At 39.1% G+C, this 20,037-nt stretch overlaps 1 protein-coding gene across 5 annotated transcripts in view; it reads right to left on the bottom strand.

The window, feature by feature from the left end:
• The window catches only part of KLHL29 (kelch like family member 29), a 387,198-nt gene that overhangs the window by 70,292 nt on the left and 296,869 nt on the right, over positions 1-20,037 (bottom strand). For all 5 annotated transcript variants that reach the window (XM_064411797.1, XM_064411794.1, XM_064411793.1 and 2 more), the window contains one exon: positions 957-1,095. In XM_064411797.1, the coding sequence (XP_064267867.1) occupies positions 957-1,095 (139 nt within the window). The remainder of the gene's footprint in view (positions 1-956; positions 1,096-20,037) is intronic.

Consider the following 20,037-nt stretch of genomic DNA (forward strand, 5'->3'; position numbering starts at 1 on the left):
GCTCAGGAAAATACTGCAAGGCAAAATCAGCAGCTGCATTAATTTGCTGATGATTGAGAGAAAAATGAAAGTTATCCTTGTGGTTTTTTTCTCCCTACTTGCTACTCTAACTTACTAATAATATGAGAGTACCAAATTATTCCTATGCAAGTATATGAAGCATACAAATTGAAAAATCAATGTAATGGAAAAAAAAGATTATCATGCACTGTTTAGAATCAATCAGCTAGAAACAGAGGGGGGAAAATGCGAAGGTGGAGACATGATGTTTAGAAAATGTACGTACTGTACCTAACCTAAGCTGAAGTGTTTGTGTGAAAAAGCTATTGTTAGTCCAACATGCAGACCGAGCTATATTTTGATCAGAAAATCATCTTATTTCCGATTTTTTAATAGGGAAATTAATCAGTTGTCTTTTCTTCTTTTAAAAGTCCCCAGATAATAAAAATATCAATCCCTTTGCCCATAAAAGCCACACAAAAGCATGTAACAAAGATTTCAGGGTGAAGGGATTACAGTACTCCAAATGCTTTATTTGCACGATGTCTCAGCACCGTTCACCTGAATGCTGATGGCTTTCTGCAGCCTGAAGCACAGACTTTTGTCGTGTGTGACAGAGTCCCTTGCAAACATCGACAGCAGCAGTTTTTAGTTGTGGACTGCATCACCATTAGCAGTGGAGTTTAAATCTTAGATCTCTCAGTGGTGGAACACTTTCTTCGGCCAAAACCAGCCTCTACTCATCAGAAATAATTACACTGTACGAGTCAGATGTGTAACAAATGGATCTGAGCCTCAGTTTGGAAATACATTCAGAGGAGGTGGAAAGAATGGCTACTGGCTCTGTGACAGGAGATTCAATCTTCATAAACCTGCAAGAGAGGGGAGGAAAAAAAAGCGACACAAATGCGCCCTACAAAAGAACAGAGCAGATCACAGCTGGAAGGAAGGCAAACCTTTTAATCAGGTCCTTGAAATACAAGCTGCAGGAAGCTAGAACATTTTGGTGGACTTCAAACTCTTTGCCTTCAACAATAATTTTCAGGTCTGTAAACTCTTTCGCTCTGCGTTGCTGGTTCAACTCCTTCAACATTTCTGCAGAACAGAGAAGACAGACAGTGCCAGGATTCCCATTAAGAGTTTTTTTTATTTTTTACTTTTTACTTTTCATTTTTTTTGTAAAGAAGTAGAGAAACAGGAAACAATTGATATTTTTGTTGGTAAGATTGGCTCAACACAGACAGAAGTTACAAACATAACATATTAAAAAAAAAAGAAAAAGAAAAAAGCAGGAACCAGTAGGTCTAAACAACGGAAATATATATACACAGAAAAAAAAAAAAAAAGCAAAAACTATTCCTAAATTTGGAAGGGTTAAAAATGAAAATAAAACATTTCAGCATTAGCAAATCAGAAACACAGAGAATGCATTATCACAGAAAAGTTAAAATAATTTGTTATAATCAAAATCAAGAGCTAATGAATTTCTATCCAAATGGAAATAAGTTTTGAACATACTCGAATAATATTAGTAAAAATGGTATTATGATGCAATATGAACTGGATATGGGTCAAAATAATAAAACCACAAGACCTGCAAAAATAACTTATCCTTAACATAGTAAAAATGTGTTAAGCCTCACAGTTAACATAAAAAATAGCACTTCTAAATAATATATAAATTACAGTCCATTAAAAATTAGCTACATTATGAATGCACCTTGCAATATACCTCAGCTATATAGACTACAATTGTATATGTTTCAGAATTAGCTTTAAAGCATCCTTATGATAAAAAAAATCTCATGCAGAGAATGAATTACTGCCTTTTATAGCAATTCCTATTTTTTGCACTCTAAGGATTTTTACCATCACAGCATTTTTATTTTTTAGCCTTCAATGGCTTCATTTACAGCAACAATCAACTTTCACACATCATGAAAGAATCATAATGATTAAAATAACCTATGAAAGTGTTTCCATCCTGCAATAAAGCACCTACCTTGCATGATGTCTCCTTTTATAGAGCCTATTGGTGCTAATGGAATGAAAAGATAGCATGCCACATCTCCATGTGGGGATGTGAACTACCAGGCAACCTACATGTTTTATATGCTGCCTGGACTTTTAAGGCTAAGACTTCCCTCCAACTTTGCAGACTAAAGTGGCTATCAAGATGAATAATATACTTTTCACCTGGGCAATAGCCTGGTGGTTCAGAAGCCAGTGATCAAGATGACAGAAGAGCTGATTTTAAATACTAAAGGACTTTGGGTTTATTTTATGTTTGCAATAGGTCAAGGTTCTCATTTCCTCAGTGTAACACCCTGAACACATTCCTCTTCAGACAGATCTGTAAATCAACAACAGTTCCTTACATGGAGTCCTTACATGAAGTAAAAGGAACCTCAAGGGTGTGTAACTCTAACTGTGCTCAAAGCTACTGACAGGCTTGAGCAAGAGCTGCCAAAGCATTGCCAAAGGGTCTTATGGTGAAACCCAGACCCCAATAATGCCTGTGCTCTCCTGCTTCCCCAAGGAAACTCAACAGGAATCATTTCAGTCAAGCACTAGTGTTTAATGACACAAAAGCATTAAAATATACAATAGTTTAATGAAAAGCAACTGAAGCTCTCCCAAGCCCCAACATCTGCGGTGCATATTTTTCAGGCCTAAGTAAATAAATGTCACCTTGCACATTTATGTCTATTTAATGGAAACACAGTAGTGTCTGAAAGGCTAATTATTCTATGCTGAAATGGGTCAGTGCTCTCCAGAGAGCAAGCAGATCATTAGAGAGGGCACAGAAATAACAGCAGGCTTTTGTCAGAGCTATAATAGGGGAAAATAAACCACTTTGTCCTGTGGGTGCTGTAGCAGGGACTATTTTTAACAAATTCAGCTGAGGTAAAGCACAATGATACATTTTGAGCAAAACCTAAAATGGGATCTGAGTGTCCACTCCAGTGCAGGGGAGTGCAAGTGCCTCAAGTCTCATTGCACAAGGAACACTTTGGGCCTCAGCTAAAGATCAAGCATGGTTTGGGCACAAGAGGTGTTGTACTTGATTCAGAGCCAAAGTGACTGAGGTCTCTGGTTTCACAGGAACAGCACCAGGCGCTTTATCAGATGCATATATTTATGGAGCAAGCATTTTTTCTGTCCCTTTTCACATATGAACAGTTTCCATCCCCTTCTCTGTCGTGGTCCATTTTCCCACTTTCATTTACAGCAACGACATTTTCCTCACATCAATTTTCTATCATTTCATGTCTTAAAGACTGTTACTTTTCCCTCTAAACTTTCTGATACTCTCTCCCCTTTTCAAATTTACCCAACCACTGTTCTTGACCCCCATCTGCACTTCTCCTAAGGTCCTATTCAAGTTCCATTTCTCTTGTATCTGTGGCTTTAGAACCTTCCTTGCAGAGGCCTTTCAGGACAAGGGCTCCATCCATGACTAAGTCATACAAGTCTAAGATTACACTTACATGAAGGGTCAATCTCCACCTCACCTCATTCCATCTCCCTCTTTTAAAGCTCATGATCAATTATTACAGTGTTCAAAGGGCACAACTGTATGAATAGCAACTGCACAGATGGATCCTGTGTGAGAGGAGAGGAGAGGAGAGGAGAGGAGAGGAGAGGAGAGGAGAGGAGAGGAGAGGAGAGGAGAGGAGAGGAGAGGAGAGGAGAGGAGAGGAGAGGAGAGGAGAGGAGAGGAGAGGAGAGGAGAGGAGAGGGAACAGAGTTTAGTTGTATTCTTGAATGGTCTGGGGGTTTTAGGAAGTGAGCTCAGGGTAAGCAGAACAGTACAGACCATCCTTGAACTCCTGACTGTGGCCAAGATTACTGAAAAACAAGACACAAAGCTCAGCCACGGTACCTATTGATGCTGTGCTCTCTGTGCTGGCTCCAGTATTGTGAGAGCTGGTTTGAGCATCTAATTCCCCAAGCAGCTCCCACAGGTAATGGGCTCATTATTTGGTCTTGCTGAGCACCCTTTAATTACACTCAGTCCTGGGCACAGCTTCTATCTATGCTCTTTACACACTTGAATGTGCTTTATGCTGCATGGATTCATTAATGGATGCAAACCAGAAAACTGGTCTGGAGCAGTGATGTAATTTGGCTCACAAAAACCCAGAAATCAGAACAAGTTCTAATCAGAAACCAAAGCTCCTCTTTTTCCTATAGACATTTGCAGGCTGTGATTCCCTCCTTGTTCCCCTAAATTGTTATAGCTGCCCACAGACAGATGACTATGAACTGTCCTGAATTTTTGCAGCTCAGTATCTGAACTAGAAACAGGAGAGGCAGGTGGAGAGGAGAAGGAAGTCAGGAGACCACATTGATTCATCGATCTTCCTCGCTCAGGCTCCTTTGTATTACTAAATAACTAGCAGGCATTAGTATTGGACACAAGGTTATATCAGAATGGGCCCTCATTCTCAGAGAATTTGTAATGCTCACACTGTGCTTAGCCAGGCATTAATGATTTATGAGGACTCAGGATGAGTTGCAAAACAAATTTTTTCACCAGGTAATAATGCCTGCCGATGAGTTGTAAAAGAAGAGACAACACAGTGCAGTCCTGGCAGTGAAAAATGACCTCAGCTGTCTCCTGCTAGGCCCTCTTCTGGGCTCCTCCTAATTTTCAGCATTTCCTCAAACAAATGGAATTTCCTCAAACCTTCAAAAAGGGATGTGCTGGGAATTTCCTATTGGATTACTTATTCCTCTCATTTCTTTGTTCTAATGGACTCTATTTTCTTTGTTTGGATTTTTTTTCCTCATTTGACTATTTGTTTTATTAAGAGATCTAGGCAAAAATGAAGTGCAAGGACAGCTAAGGTGCAGAGTTTCAGCAGAATGAGCACTGATATTTCTTCTCCTCGGGGAATCACAGCCACTGCTCTACCCTAGTGCAAGGGATTTTCTCTTTGTGGCACAGGTGCACACACACACATTGGAATGAGATTTGAAACCAAGCCAGTCCTTTCTGTCCTCTTGTTCACTAGTGATGCTAAATCATTCTCAGTGGAAGACTGATTGAATACTTTCTTCATAAAGAACTGCACAAGAGACACCCCAAAATTACATGAACTACGTAGTGGCTGAAGCTAAAGGGGACTTGACCTGAAACCTGCAACTGAACATCTCTGTAGAGCATTTTCTGTCTTGCCATTATCATTGCTTGGGGGCATTTAATATAATTATATTGAGAGCTCCAGAGACATTATAGGTCAGGAGGTGTAAGTGACTTTCCTCAGGTCAGAAACAGAGCCAGGAAGAACTCAGAAGTTTTGATTCTTGGTCCCCAGCTTCAGCCATCACACCACATTTTCTCCCTCTTAATTAATGGACAAATTACAAATTAAAGAGCCCACAAGCTGTGGATAAAATACAGGACTAAGCACAACTGTGTAACAGTGTAGATCAAGTAAATAGAAAAGAAATTATATAGTGAGTATTTTTAAAAAAATTACTTATAACCAGAAATAAAACATGAACAAGGAACTTATTCCCAAAGTTTATTTATTCTGTATTTTAAGCACAGTGAGGACTGGATACTTAAAGACCCTCTCTAATGCACATTCCCACAGCACAATGGAAGCTCTCAGGTTTCTTTCCATTTTTAATAAAGTACTCTTTACTTAAATTCCAGTAGATAAAGCTTTAAAGGAGGGCAGCAAGAACTAAAATATAATTAGCCACAAAATATGGAAGAATAATTTTTACAAACAGCTTTTAAAACAATTTACTTGGGAAAACTAACCTTCTATAAAACTGCAAAGGGTAACTGATGAAACATCACTAATTATTCTAGTGAGGAACATGCAAGAGACCAGTGCTTGCTCACAGAGCCTCATGCTTTCATGACTGGGACAGAAAACGTGGGAAAACCAAGAAAAGTTACCAGGAGGAAAATGCAATTACCTTCTTTCCTTAATAAGTATGGAGATTAATTCCCAAGGTTATGCTCTAGTTATGCAAAACAAAAATTTTAACCATTATGCACCAGCACTGCCCACACTTGCTTATTTTTATAGTGGTAGAGTAGGGGTAGATATAAGAAACTAAATCAAGAAGCAGAAGATCTAGAAGTCAAACAGGAGCTGTGAGTGACAGGAAAGAGTTTACTGTGGTGAACCCTTCCCACGTGAACCACACAAGAACTCAGGATTTTTTGCCACTTTGACAAGTCCTTCTCCTCACCACAACATCCACAGACACACAGAGAACCCCAAAGCCTGCAGGGCACCCCAATAACCTGCTGAATGTACCCTCATGCTGTTGATACATGGCTTGAAGCAGCTGCAGAGAAGTGACAACTCCATGCCCAGCAGCCTCATTAGGCCAGGCTGATGAAGTTAAGCAGACACACTTGGAACTGCCATGGCTGATGTTGTTCTCCACTCCTCCAGACACCCTGACCTGGCAGACCAGGATGAATATCATCCATCCCTCAAGGTCTCCCATGATGTTCAGGATGAGGGTTAGTTATTTCCCAGCTGACAAATACAAAAATCAGCTACATCATATTCCTTGTGATGTGAAGACAAGCACACACCTCTGGAGAACAGCTTTTTACTTGGGACTGAGGGTAAGAAATAGGTCCTTTAATCTCTTTTGGTCTGAAAGGAAAAGTGAAAGGGAAATGAGTGAAGCCTGGTGAGAATCACTATCAGATGAGGATGTTTCAGGTCACAAAATAGCCTGAGTTGTAAGGGACCCACAAAGACCATTGAGTTCAACTCCTGCCCCTGCACAAAATAGCCCCAAGAATCATACCATGTGCCTGAGAGCATTGTCTGAACATTTCTTGAGCTCTGTCAGGCTTGGTGCTGTGACCGCTGCCCTGGGAAGCCTGTTCCACTGCCCAACCACCCTCTGGGGAAGAACCCCTGTGATCTTCAGTTTCCTTCCTGGACCCTGGAGATTATATATACATCCAGTTACCTGGAATGTCTCTGCAGTTGAACAAAGACAGAGCCTGTCTCGGGAACAACCCAACCAGTTCTGTGTGCTTGCACATGTAGGATGTACTGTCTCTCCCTGGGGATTACTAAGGCAGATTAAATAATTAGTTGGGACCAGACAGCATTTCCTTTTTTTTTTTTTGGCAGAAGGTCATAACTAATCTGTTGCAGATAAATACTTCCATCTTTTTTTTCTTATTGGATCTCAATTTCAGTTGAACTTCTTTTCCATGAGCAGAAGGAGAAGGGGGTGTAAGAAAACTGAGACTGCCGGTGCAAGGATCCTTTATCGGAGAGATGGGGGAGGCAGACAAATGGTGAAGCACTCTCACTCTGTAATATACAGCAAAAAGCCAAGGCAGCTAAAGGCTTGGGATGGAGGTGCAAAATACTGTCTGCATGATACTGGTGTGCCCAGTCCCCCTCTCATGTCCTCTATTCATTATGGAGTTTCCACAGGACACCATCCTGCACCCAAGGCATGTGAAAATGCTTGATTGGTTCTGGCTATCTCCTGCACATTTTGCCTTCCTAAGCCCTTAAGCCAGATAAAATGAACTGAAAAAAGCTCAATACTAAACAGTGTGGCAAGGCCATGCCCTGGTGAGCCTGTGCTACCCAGCTACACACCCTGGTGAAGATGGAGCATATGCTGATGGAGAGGTATCACTGCTGGCACAGCTACACCAGCCCCTGAACAAAGGCAACGAGAGTCATCTTCTGCTGGGTTTTGTCAGCACAGCAATGTGAAATGCAAGGTGTGAAGTTGTCATACTCCAAGCTGGTACAGCCATGGCAGTAGGACTTTGTAGTGCAGACCAACCTGTCTAGATCTTCGCTGTGTTGACACTGTTAGACACCTGTGCTGCTAAAGAAAACAGTAACAGATGCTGGAGAGTTGGAAAATATTTTTAAATCCTGCTGAACAACATGTATGTGGCTGCATATGATAACTCTACTCAAAGGACTGTTGGCAATGAGATGCCCTGTTGTGCTAAATAAATTTTTACTGTTCACATAGGCAAATTCTTCTCACCTTATGATGAGAAAGGGTCAACAAAGTCAGCTGTGGTGATTATTCACTTGAGGAAGACAACTGCAACCCTATGTGTAAATAGATCCTTTCTAAATATACTAAAAACTCAGGGAAGACATCATATCATGTTTTGAAACTAATTTTCAGGCTATTATCATCACTGGAGCTGACATTAGGAGGTACCTCAAGGCTGCCTTCACATATTACAGAGTTGATATTTCCCTGTATTAGCCTACAGAAATATTTCAACATACTTTCTGATTATATTCAGAGACAAAATACACCCTTAATCTCTAGGGAAAAAAAAAAAAAAAGAAAGCTTTAGATGCAACTTTAGAGAGATTTTGGTACCGCAGTTATGCATTAAAATAATAAAAAAAAATGGGGTCTAGGGGCTAGAATACTTTTGCTGCTTTGATTTATGAGGTAAAGTCTTCTATGGTATCCATGCCTGCTAATTTATAATCAAATAGGGTTACAAATGCACAGTGAGCATATGTGACCAGGTTTGAAAATTAACTACATTTATATTACATATATGGATGCAAAGAATGAGAAAAGAGTACGGTGACAATTTGATCTCTCTCATTTTTAAACACACACTGTGATCCATGCAAGGAAAGGCAGCGAGACCAAAGGATCAGGTATAAAAATACCCACTGAGATGCTGAGATAAAGATGTAGCTTCCTATATCAGGATCTGCTGGGTTTTTTTCAGGATTCACCCCTGAATAAATACAAAGTTGGCTGCAGACTGTTCTATATTGGCCAAGGCAAACAAAGCCCAGGAGATCCCAGCAAACTGCCAGTCTGGTCCCCTCTCCACATATAACATGCCACTATGTCAGTTAGCACTGTAACTTGATTTCCAGGCAGACAATAATTTTCTCTGGAGACAAAATGAGAGAGACAGGCAGAAAGAGAAGGAAAAAAAAAAATCTGTGAGCACTGGAAATGCAGAATAGCTCAGATTCAAAGGGAAATTTAGTTCTGATTGTTTTATTTACCAGCAGGCAGACCTGAATATCAATCCACACTTAAGGGAAGGCTAAAATATTTATTACTGTGTGGTCTGGGATGGATTCAGTATTATCCTAATTGCTTGTAGCAGAAGACAAAGGGATGGCTTTTGGACCTTTTTGATCTCTTTATGTAGTACAAGGCATTAACTAAACGTTTCCCAGTTTTGAAGGCTTTGAACAAGCAGCACCCATCTGTGAAACTGACGGTGTGATCACCAACAGGCTCCTGACATGGCAGCACCAGTGAAACACTGACCAGTTTTGGTGCCAGTTGGGTGTTAACAGCAGCCACAGGCACATCTGCACCACCAGCCAGCAAACAAAACATTTGTGTTCCAAAATAATAACAATAATAATAATAATAATAATAATAATAATAATAATAATAATAATAATAATAATAATAATAAAGACAGGCTTCTGAAAACAAATCAGTGATGTATCCAGAGCAAATTGCATCTAATAGAGCAAAAAAACCCCAACCCCCAAAATACCACAGCTCTAAGGTATAACACCTGACAATCAAAGACTTCAAAGCACTTAGCATACATTAATTAGCAAGGACGAGGCTGCTCCTCTGCCCATTTAAACAAAGCAGTGCTGCCCAGCTTCAGCAGGGGTAGGGCTTAGGCTTTTCATGAAATGTACTGAAATGTAATCAACATAAATCTTTGAAATACATTTTTACTAGACAGTGGTAATGCACATATTTTCTAACATTCACATACGGCTGTACAGGATGCCTAATGAAAGCAAATAAAAGCATTCAAATCTTGGGCACCAAATTTTCACCCTTTCAGAAGATATTACACATCACCTATAAATAACAAAGTATTAAATCTCACTATTTAGGCCTATATACTCCGTGGATGGTTTACTACCAGGCATGTGTTATGCACTGGGTTAAATGCATGTGACAGTATTTCTTGGTCCATTGGACATCTCATACCATAGAGAACTGGTTTTTTTTGGTGTGTCCCCACAGTAAGTCTTAGTGATTCATAACACTATCAGAACAGGTAAGGTAAGTGTAATCAAATATTGAAAAGTAATTAAAAGAAAGAAAAAAAAAGAGAAAATGCTCTCTGGCAAATCTGGGCACTCCCTGGGGTATTCTGCAATCCAACAACTCCACTTCAGCAACTGGTTCCCTGCTGTGTAGCTTCAGCAGGTGTGGGGGGCTGCAATCACGACTATTCATGACTACAGAAGTTATTGCAGTAGTTAAATACAGGGCTGTTAACTTACCTAAGAATCATAAACAACTACAGGTTTGGAAAAAAATGATAAATAAGCTAGCTTTTGGGCCCCCTTGAGCTTTAAGAACATGGTATTTTATGTTAAAAAAGCCATAATTTGTGTCAAGATTTTGTCTGAACATCATCCTACCTACAATAATTTCAAATCTCTACATTCTCTGTCCTGAAGATGTGAAAAACTTTATAATTGTTTTTTCTCGCCTACATTTTAAAGCACTGTGAAGTTTTCAAAGTCTAACAGTATTGTAGCTGTTTGTGAGACATTTTGCAAAATGTCCTTCTCACTTCTGCCTAACTACTGTTTTCCTGTAATAGGGTAAAACCTTGATTTTTAAGCCTTTATTTTAAGCAAACTTCTTGTAAGGTATTTCTGTTATTATGAAGTGTTTTTGTATAAATCCTAGTAAAGTCACTTTCTAGTACCCATGTTGCTTGAGTAGGGGGTTTGTACAATATGGCAAGAGAATATGAGCCATAACTCATATAATGTAAGAAACCATTTAACTGCAAATGTTGTTTCTATTCATAGAGAATTAAGTTATCAGGATGTGCTTAAGTAGCTGCCTTACCAAACCCAGAATTAAAAAAAAAAAAAAAAGACTTTTAAGAAGTCGGTTGAGATTAAAGGACACAGATTTATTTAATGAGTATTAAAATTTATGGGCTCTCTAAGAATTAAGCAAGCTTATAAAGACTATTTTGAGAGCTGAATGCCTTTCACATAATAAAGATGGTTGATAAGACTTGGCTAAAACATTTCAGAAACAAACGAAAACAAAGGAACACCTCAGAAAACATGGTGATTAAGTCAAAATTTCAACTGCTCAGGCAATATACAAATTTCACAATCATTTCATAATCCGAAAATGCTACTCAAACCAAGCCGCAAAGGTGCTGAACCTATGAAAGGATGACAACAGGCAATTTTGAATCTAGACAAGCATGAAAGAAGCATGTTTTTCTCCTTCTGTGTAGTTATGGCAACAGAGAGATATAAAACCCCTCCTAACTGAACAAGGGCTTTTTTCCTCTCTCTGCTCCCATCCGCAACTTTACAGCTGTCACCACAAGTCATCCCGCTCGCTCCGGCACGCCAGCAGGCAGCGAGCCGGCATCTGAGGAGAGCAGAGAACAAAAGAGGCTGCAACACAGCTCCAGTTCAAATGACAGCCTCACCAGGGCTCCAGCCCGCACTGGGAAGACAAAGTTATAAAGTTTCACAGAAGAATTGAAGTGAATTTCTTCTCTGGATGTCCTAGTGGGAAATCAAAGATCTATTTTAATTTAAGGTACTTGCAGCTTTTCTCGCTAATGAGCGAAATATCTAGAACAAGAGCTGCCCAACAGTAGTTTGCAGGTTTACAGGGGTCCATAAAGCCACTTGCACTGATCTGAAAAGCCACACACACAGGAAAGCATTTACTGTTTCCACTTTTGAATGTGGGCATTAAAGGCAGTGAAATGTAAGAAATGTGGAGAGCTGGGAGGTATCTGTGAAAACTATTGTTGAAACCATGAGGATTTTGGAGAGGGGATATGTTACAGATTTAGGCAAACAGAAAATAACAGGATTTAATTTAGATAGAAGATTCTTGGTGGGAATTTATAGATGTTCATCCATAGGCTACTTCACTGATCTGTGACACACAAAACCAGGACTTACAACCAAGTTAGAGGAGGGCTTTCTCTGAGGTCCTCACAAAGGGCAGCCTTAAACTCAGTGATGAAAGCTCCAAAAAGAACATACAGGATTGGAAATGAAATAACAACCATTTATTGTCTGTGGCGTTTTGAATTATTATTTTGCATTCTCAGGACCAGAACAGTTAGTGATCATTTACTTTGTCTTCAATGATATGTTGCCCTATGACACAGTAGAACCTGGTGTCTCTAATCAGTGTGTGCTGTGTGTCTGAAACAGTTTCAAGGGAGGTAATTATAGATTATAGATTCATTCATTTTTTCTCATGTCTCCAAACCATATATACATACATTTACACACACACACACACACACACACACACACACACACACACACACACACACACAGAGACACACACGCAAACATAGACAGAGACACAGACAGACACACACAAACACAAGGAAAACGGCAGTACTTTTACTTAAGTATGTGGCAATAGCAGTTTATGTGTACAAATTAACAACCCTGGGAACAACCTCATTAAAAATCTACGGGTTAACTTCAAGGGCTCTGTGATTCCACCTCTCGTGTACTTGCCCTCCCCGCTCTGACAGCAGAAGGCCAACATGCATTGAAGAAGAACAAACATCTACCTGTGCAAAAGCTGCCCTTTATGTTTCACATGAAATGTCAATATTTCAAAAGCTGGTTTTGTCTTTCCAAGTACCTGTGACCCTTTCAGTGGACTGAAGATTTCATGGACAGAGTTTTAAAAATGAAAATAGTTCTTAATTTTTTTTCTCCCCTTTGTATGTACATTTTACTTTGCTGTAGAAAATGTCATTAATAGTGACAATATGGCACAACTGTCAAGTCTCACAGTGCTGACGTCTTTAGGTTAGTTTGGAAATGGTTTTCCTAGGTCATTATTTTTAATTAATACAACGAATTAGTATATTTTTATTCAAAATGTCAAACTGTTTTAATCATAACACAAATATGAAACATTGACCTAGAAAATAGGACGTTTTTATAGTACTAAATAGTAACAACATAATTAAAAGCATGACATTCTAAAATGAAAATAGTGTATTTTACTATTTTACATCTTAATGAATTATCATATCAACTTGCTATTTAAATTTCATTAAACTGGATAACAAATATAAAATACATTTTGAAACAACATCATTTCTCATAACACATTCTGGAAATATGTACCTTGTTAATGATGGTTAAATGACTTTTCTAATTAGTGTGGTTTGGGAAAAACTGATTAAAATGGCATTTTACAGGAAAAAATAGTTTCAAGGACAATTTATTTCACTGAAGACACTGTCAATACTCCATGAAGCAGCACCTACTTTGCCATTAGCAGAGCTTGCTTCAGCTGTGTGGCTGTGCAGTGTCTTGGGGAGTTAAACTGACACAAAGACTTTTTAAGTGACACTGACTATTTCCCAGTTCTAAACCAACTCACTCCTTTAACTGAGATCAGATTTTGCCCCCCTTGGCTGCACTGTATAATAATTACAGTAATAGAGACACACACTTGCAATACTTGTTTCTCGATTTCCTGATTTTTAATGTTAATTTTCTAGTCAACTTCTCTCTTGGCTTTTGTTTAGTCTTCCTTTTTTTCTTTAACTGTTACACTTTTATTCTTCAGCTCCTTCTTAGACACTTGTGATTTTCTCCTCACAATAATTTTAAAGGTAGTAATATATTATTGAGAGTGTGATTAAGATAATTCAGTGCATTCCTAAGGACACCAAATTGCTCAACTCTAGTGTAATTTGGGTAGACTGCAACTTATTTTTAAAGATTCATAATGCTGTAAATGTAAAATAAAACTGAAGGTGAAGCAGCAGGTCTGGAGTCCTTGTCTGCAAGAACTCTGAGAAATGAAAAAAACCCAACAAAACCACAGAAAATGCAGATTAAAATTTTTTAAATGCCTAAATAATGTCTGAGTCTGGGACTTAACAGCTCTTGAAAATTTAACCTATCTGTAATTTGTCATAGAGACAAATAATGATTTCTCTTGAAATAATAGGATCAAACTGCTTTTGACTAACTGAAGTAATGTCAAAGGTTAAAAGGATAGAGCAGGAAGGCAAGAACCTACTCTGTAAAACAGCCATTCATCAGAGCTTCAAATCTCTGCTTGTTCTCCAGGTAACAGCAGTCTGCAATGTCAACTTCACATAAAAGCAACACCCAAGTCCCCCTTTGTATATAATTCTTGTCTTAATCACACAAATTTTACATCATTTTCACACCAATCTTTAATACTGGTTCAAGTAAAAGAAGTCAAAGTTCAGAAATCTGGAAGTTTGGAAGTGCAAACTCTAGTTATTATGTTTTTCTTCCTCTGTAGTTGATGGACCCAAGAAATAGCCCAAACCATCATTTTGTGGTCCTTAGTATTCATTGTATAAATGAGAAAAATTAATATAACTCCTTAAAAACAACTGTACACCACTGAATAGAGCTTCTGGAAGGAAAAAAAAGACATTCCATAAAGGACTCAATTTGAATCTACTTGAGGAACAATCTTTTCAAGTTCTTTTTAAAAGCAAAAATTTCTTTTTAAAAGCTGTGCACCCACTTATTTGTTGGAGCACCAAAAAAATGCCTTCCCTATGCCTAAAAATTGGGAAGTAACAAAGATTTCTTTCTTCTTCCATGATGAACTTTTAAAGAAAGTTTTGGAGTTTTTTTTTAAAATAACTAGCAAGCCAGCTGCTATAGATTTGTTTGGAATCTACTGACAGACAAGGCTGCTGATTATATTTTTTGGCTACTTTCTTTTATTTTTCTTGGAAGAAGAAGGCCAAGTAGACTTAGAGGCAAAATTCAGATGAACAAGAGTAAACCTAGTGAAAAGACATCGTGGAGCAGAATAACCATAAAGTAAAACTGTAAAGCAAGATAAAAAAAAGAAGAAGAAAAAGAGAGGACATGGAGTTTTGAAGGCTTGTGCCAAGCCACAGAAAATGGAAGGCATGTTTTTAAGCACCAAAGGTAGAGGTCAACACTATAAGGAAAATCTGACTCTATTAACTGTGCAAAGCATAGCTGTTTCAGGACTGTTCCAGCGGCAGAAATCAGACTGCAAATGATCAAAGAGGCTGTTTTATGTTGTAAAAAACATATACTACCTCACATACACATAGTCAAAATTATCCAGGAACATTAACAGCAGTTATTCTGCAGTTAAATCCTTGTGGACCAGGCTAACTCTAAAATAATGCCACTGTAAGAGAGATCTTTAAAAGTTACAGAACTTGCTAAGTGACAGGTATGATGAGAGAAACCCTCTGCTACTTTGGACCTTCCTCAAAGAGACGCTTTTCCTCCCATGAAAACAGAGTTATAACTATGCAGATGTGGCAGATGTTAGTATATGAATATTTATAAATCCAGAGGATATTTTGTTCTACCTCACCAGGCATGTTAATATTTGAATAGATTAATCAAAGCACTGAGTTCACAAAACAAACTGCCCCCTCACCTCCTCCGAGATGGAAGCGGTTCGTACTCTGAATGATGTGATGCTCGAGGTACTCAGCCCCAGAGCTCGTGCCTGTATCACTTCACAGGGTACTTCCAGACCTTGGAAGGGAGTGTAGGGCAGCAACAATGGATTGCCAAAGGAGCCAGGGTGTGACAGAGCCACAGCCCAACACAGAGCAGCAGTGTGTGGGCATCGCTAGCTCAGGGCTGAACTAGGCTGGTCTGGTGGGGCTGTGCCTGAGCTTACAGCTCATCCCTCAGGGAATGACTTCAGCATCCCCAACAATCACAGGGGTACCTAGCCTGCACTAGGATCTGTAACAACAAAGGCCTCATGGCACAGTTCAGCACAGTTTGACCCAATTTCTTCAGTCTCCTTGAATTCAATTGCACTAAGTCACACCCCTGGCACCTAAAGGCAAACACCACACATGGCCCCACGCATTTGCCATGATGGGATGGGTGGAAACTTCACTATTAAACCTGAAATGCATTTTTTTCATGGAACCATAAAAAAATTAGGGTTCGCATGAATAGTAGCAACACAACAAAACATTTTTAACCAGAAGTGAAGTAAGTTTCTTTTATAGAAACGTTATGTATGTGTCCACACACACATGGAAGGCACTGACGTTACTATGGGAGGAATTAAAATGGCATTAAAGCAAAACTACATCTCAAATTGCTTTTCATGCCTTAAAAGCCAGCAGAGGAGAACAATGTTCTGTAGATGCCTATTCATTTCTACTAGACTGGAAAGTAACATACCTTTTGCCCTTTTATCAATTTTATGCGTATTTTGTACACCTATTTTCAAGTTTATAATTTCACATATACACTATACATGCACTGGCAATATATAGTGTCGTATTTTCCAGTATTAATGGTATCCCATGTGGATCAATGTTTTTAATAGGAAGAATCACAGTGGTCCCTGAGTGATGGAAACATAATGGCATTATCTTTATGAATTTTTTTAAATGAGAAGGGGGCTATTCTTGGAAAATCTGGAAAAAAAGAAGGAAAACATCTGAGTAGGTTGTTTTTTCTCAAGGCTGTGAAAAGCTAGAAAGATCTTTGATGTGTCAGCTTTGACAGTTGTTTCAGTCCAGCTCTGTTCACAGTGCAGCAGACGGCTGAGGATGCGCCTGCTTTCCTCACCAGTCCCTCAGGTAGAGGACGAGAGAGCTCTCCTCAAAATACTGCTTATTAAAATTAAATTAAGATAAACACACTTGCATATTTTTACAGAGGGTACATATTTTGGGCTGAAATTTATCAAATCTACATTTAGATGTGTAAAAGGCATTTGGCTTTAATTTTGGTCTCTAGGCTCCTTCTGCAGACAGGAACAGGCTGCTCCAGTGGGGGAGTCTTCTCACTTCCTTGGACATCTGTTTCAGCACATCTGGGTTTCCCTCAGGATTGTCCATCTATGCCCACTAAGTACAAAGGAAGGAGAGCTGATGAGATTTGATTACCTGTCCACATTTTTCAATTCCTTTGATCCAGCTGGGTTGATGCTCATCTACCAAAAGGCAGAGATTGCTGAGGGTTGGCCTCATTGCTCCCAGTGGCCAGGGAGCACACGGGACAGGAGCTACTGGCATGAAAGACACCGTGCACATGCTGGCAACTGATTAGGACAAAACAGAGGTCTCCTGGTCTCGGGAAAATCAGCAGGTGACTTTTCATTATTTGGGAAATCACCGTGAGAAACTGAAGAGGCTTCTGAAGCCATAAACACTCTGAAAGCTCTGAAGGAAAAAGAATGTGAACAGAATGCAAAGAGGGAAATGGCAATCAAATAGAAAGAGGAAGAAATTTAGGGTTTATTTTAGACAACCAAGCTGCTGAACTGGGCATAACTGAGGTGGAAAACTGTTATCAGCCAAAGGCCGGATGACTGCTTTTGAATGGTGGTTACATAAAAGCAAACCTTAATGGGTACTGTTTGGTTCCTGGCCTATTCTACTATAACTTTCATTACAAAATTGCCATTCAGAGCCTAGGAATATTTCTCATCCAAGATCACACTGGAGAAATAGACTAGTAATTCATATATCCATAGAGACCAAAGAACTGCAGTAGCATTTCAAGGAGAGGTGAATGCTAGGTATAGATAGAAAGCCATTTATTTTTTTGAAAGTATTCAGGAATGGTCTTTAATCTGAGCTACTTCTGCCAAAAAATAGTAATAGTAATCTGAACGAGCACCAAAGGAAAAGCAGCTTAAGACTTTGATCTCCTTCTGTGTTTGTGTCACCCCACTCCTTGATGGCTTTCCCATGCCCTAACACATGCTGCTGGCTGATTTTCTTAGGAGCTGCTACTCATCCCTGTCACAGTTGAGCTGTGATCTCAGTGTGCTGCTATCCCACAGCTGCAGACTGTGCTGGCACCACAGCCCTTCCTGAGACCTTTAGGACAAACAGAATTACTTTAAGATGAAAGAAGGTAGATTTAGATTGGATATCAGGAAGAAATTATTTACTGTGAAGGTTGGTCAGATTTACAAAATTATTTACTGGCACAGGTTGCCCAGGGAGGTTGTTGATACCCCATCCCTGGAAGTGTTCACGGCCAGGCTGGATGGGGCTTTGAGCAACCTGCTCTAGTGGAAAGTTCCCTGCCCATGGCAGGGGCTGGATGGAGATGATCTTTAATGTCCCTTCCAACCCAAACCATTCTACAATTCTGTGATTTCCAGGACAGGCAAAGGGCAACTTCTGCCACCTCATTTGATGGCGAAGTTGACAAATAATCTGTTCACTCTGGCTCTGAAAGTCCAAATGCGTCCTACACGCTTTTGATCAGCAAAGCAAGGTGTCTCTGTGCCTCAGAAACCACCACACATCATTTGGAACACCAAGAGCCCCAGCCAGTCTGGGACTTAGCACTCCAGCTTTACCCTGCAACCCGAATCTCCCAGCTGACAATGAAATACTTCGCTGCTGCTCTTCCAGGACGTAATTTTCCCTTCCACCCAGCAACTGGCATGAAGGCATTTGAAATCCCACTGTAACCCTGACAAGTGCCCAAAGCCTTTCAAGGCCAGCAGAAAGAAAAGACAGAGAGGGACTGAAAGAAAGACAGAAAGAGTATGCAAGGCTGGGGAAACTACACTGAATTAGAGTTAATTAAACTCAAGCTTTGACAATGTTTAAATAACAGGATTCTACACCTAGCCCTGGAATGCCTCTATGAGCTGTCATTTAATTTAAAAGAGCACAATAGCTAAATGTCAGTCTCCAGGCAGATCTTTTGCATCTTTCTGATACTGTATTAAAAAGTTATTATAAAGCAGAAGTTCAGGATCTTTTTTTTGAGTTTGATAATAGTCTTCTCAAACTTCCCATGGCAAACACTCAATACAGCATTTGTTCCTGTGAAACCAGAAGGAGAGTTATCCTGGATAGCTGTAGGAAACCAAAAACCAAAAACCAAAATCTCAAAATCTCCTCATCTAATTCTCAGTCTAATCTGAATGTAATAAGAGGAGAGTATTTTCCTAGCAAGACAAATCACCTAATAGTAAAATGCTCCTACAATAAAATCAGTTTATAAAAAGATCTGAATCATCCTCCATTTGTAAAACATTTGATCAAAAGTTAATGAATATTGTATTGCATGTTTTTAAAGAATAGTGCTAATACTCATTCAGGCTTTCATTTTCGACCTGCTTTAAGAAGGATGGCATTAATTTTCCCATATCCTATTCAGTGATGGTTCCGGATCTCTTCTAAACTGCTAGTTTTCAAAACTGTTTTCTCAGCTCAACTGAATTTATTTGAATTAGCATTTCTAAGCAAAATTGCAACAAACCGAAATTAAGTGCCATATTTTAATATAAATGTCGATAAAGAAATATTTCATATTTTAAGCTACTTTCTTGAAAATTGTGTATCTTCAGTGAAATTGGGATATTATTTCTTCAGCTATTAAACATCTGAAAATATTCTATATTCATACTTTGGTTTAATAATTTATTTCATATAACTCACAAGAACTCAAAAGCAGAAGCATGTAAAGTTATCAAAATTCTCAAACCAGTGCACAGGAGCTATATGGAAGAAAAATATTTAGTCTCTCAATAATCTTCTTAGTGTATTAAAAACAGCCTTATGTGGTCCTGATGACAAACTTGACACAGCTATTTGAATCAGTTTTTGATGCAATAATTAAAATAGAATTTTAGAATAGAACTGGTAAAGGTAGCAGTTTAGAAGAGATGGTACTTTAGAAGCTCCTGACTCTCAAAAAAGAGAAAGTAACTTTATTTTGCACTAGTCAGGTACAAATATCACATTGGTGGGTGCCCTCCAGATATGAAACAGAGAATGGCAGCTGAGCTTCAAGTGATCTTGGAATAGATAAAAGAAACAGGATACCTGAGTTCAGTCAGGACAGGCAGAATGTCATTGCCAAGAAGAAGATTCAAGGTGCCTGAGGACTCAGGTGGACACAAGCTCTAGTGTAACACAGAAAGTGTGTGCATCATCCTAAGAATGGAGCACCCAAAAACTCACTGGGGATTTTGCTTTTGAGGCTGCAGCCTTGACACCTTCGTGCTCCC

This window comes from Passer domesticus, chromosome 3 (genome assembly GCF_036417665.1).
Source record: "Passer domesticus isolate bPasDom1 chromosome 3, bPasDom1.hap1, whole genome shotgun sequence".
NCBI classification, from domain to species: Eukaryota; Metazoa; Chordata; class Aves; order Passeriformes; family Passeridae; genus Passer; species Passer domesticus.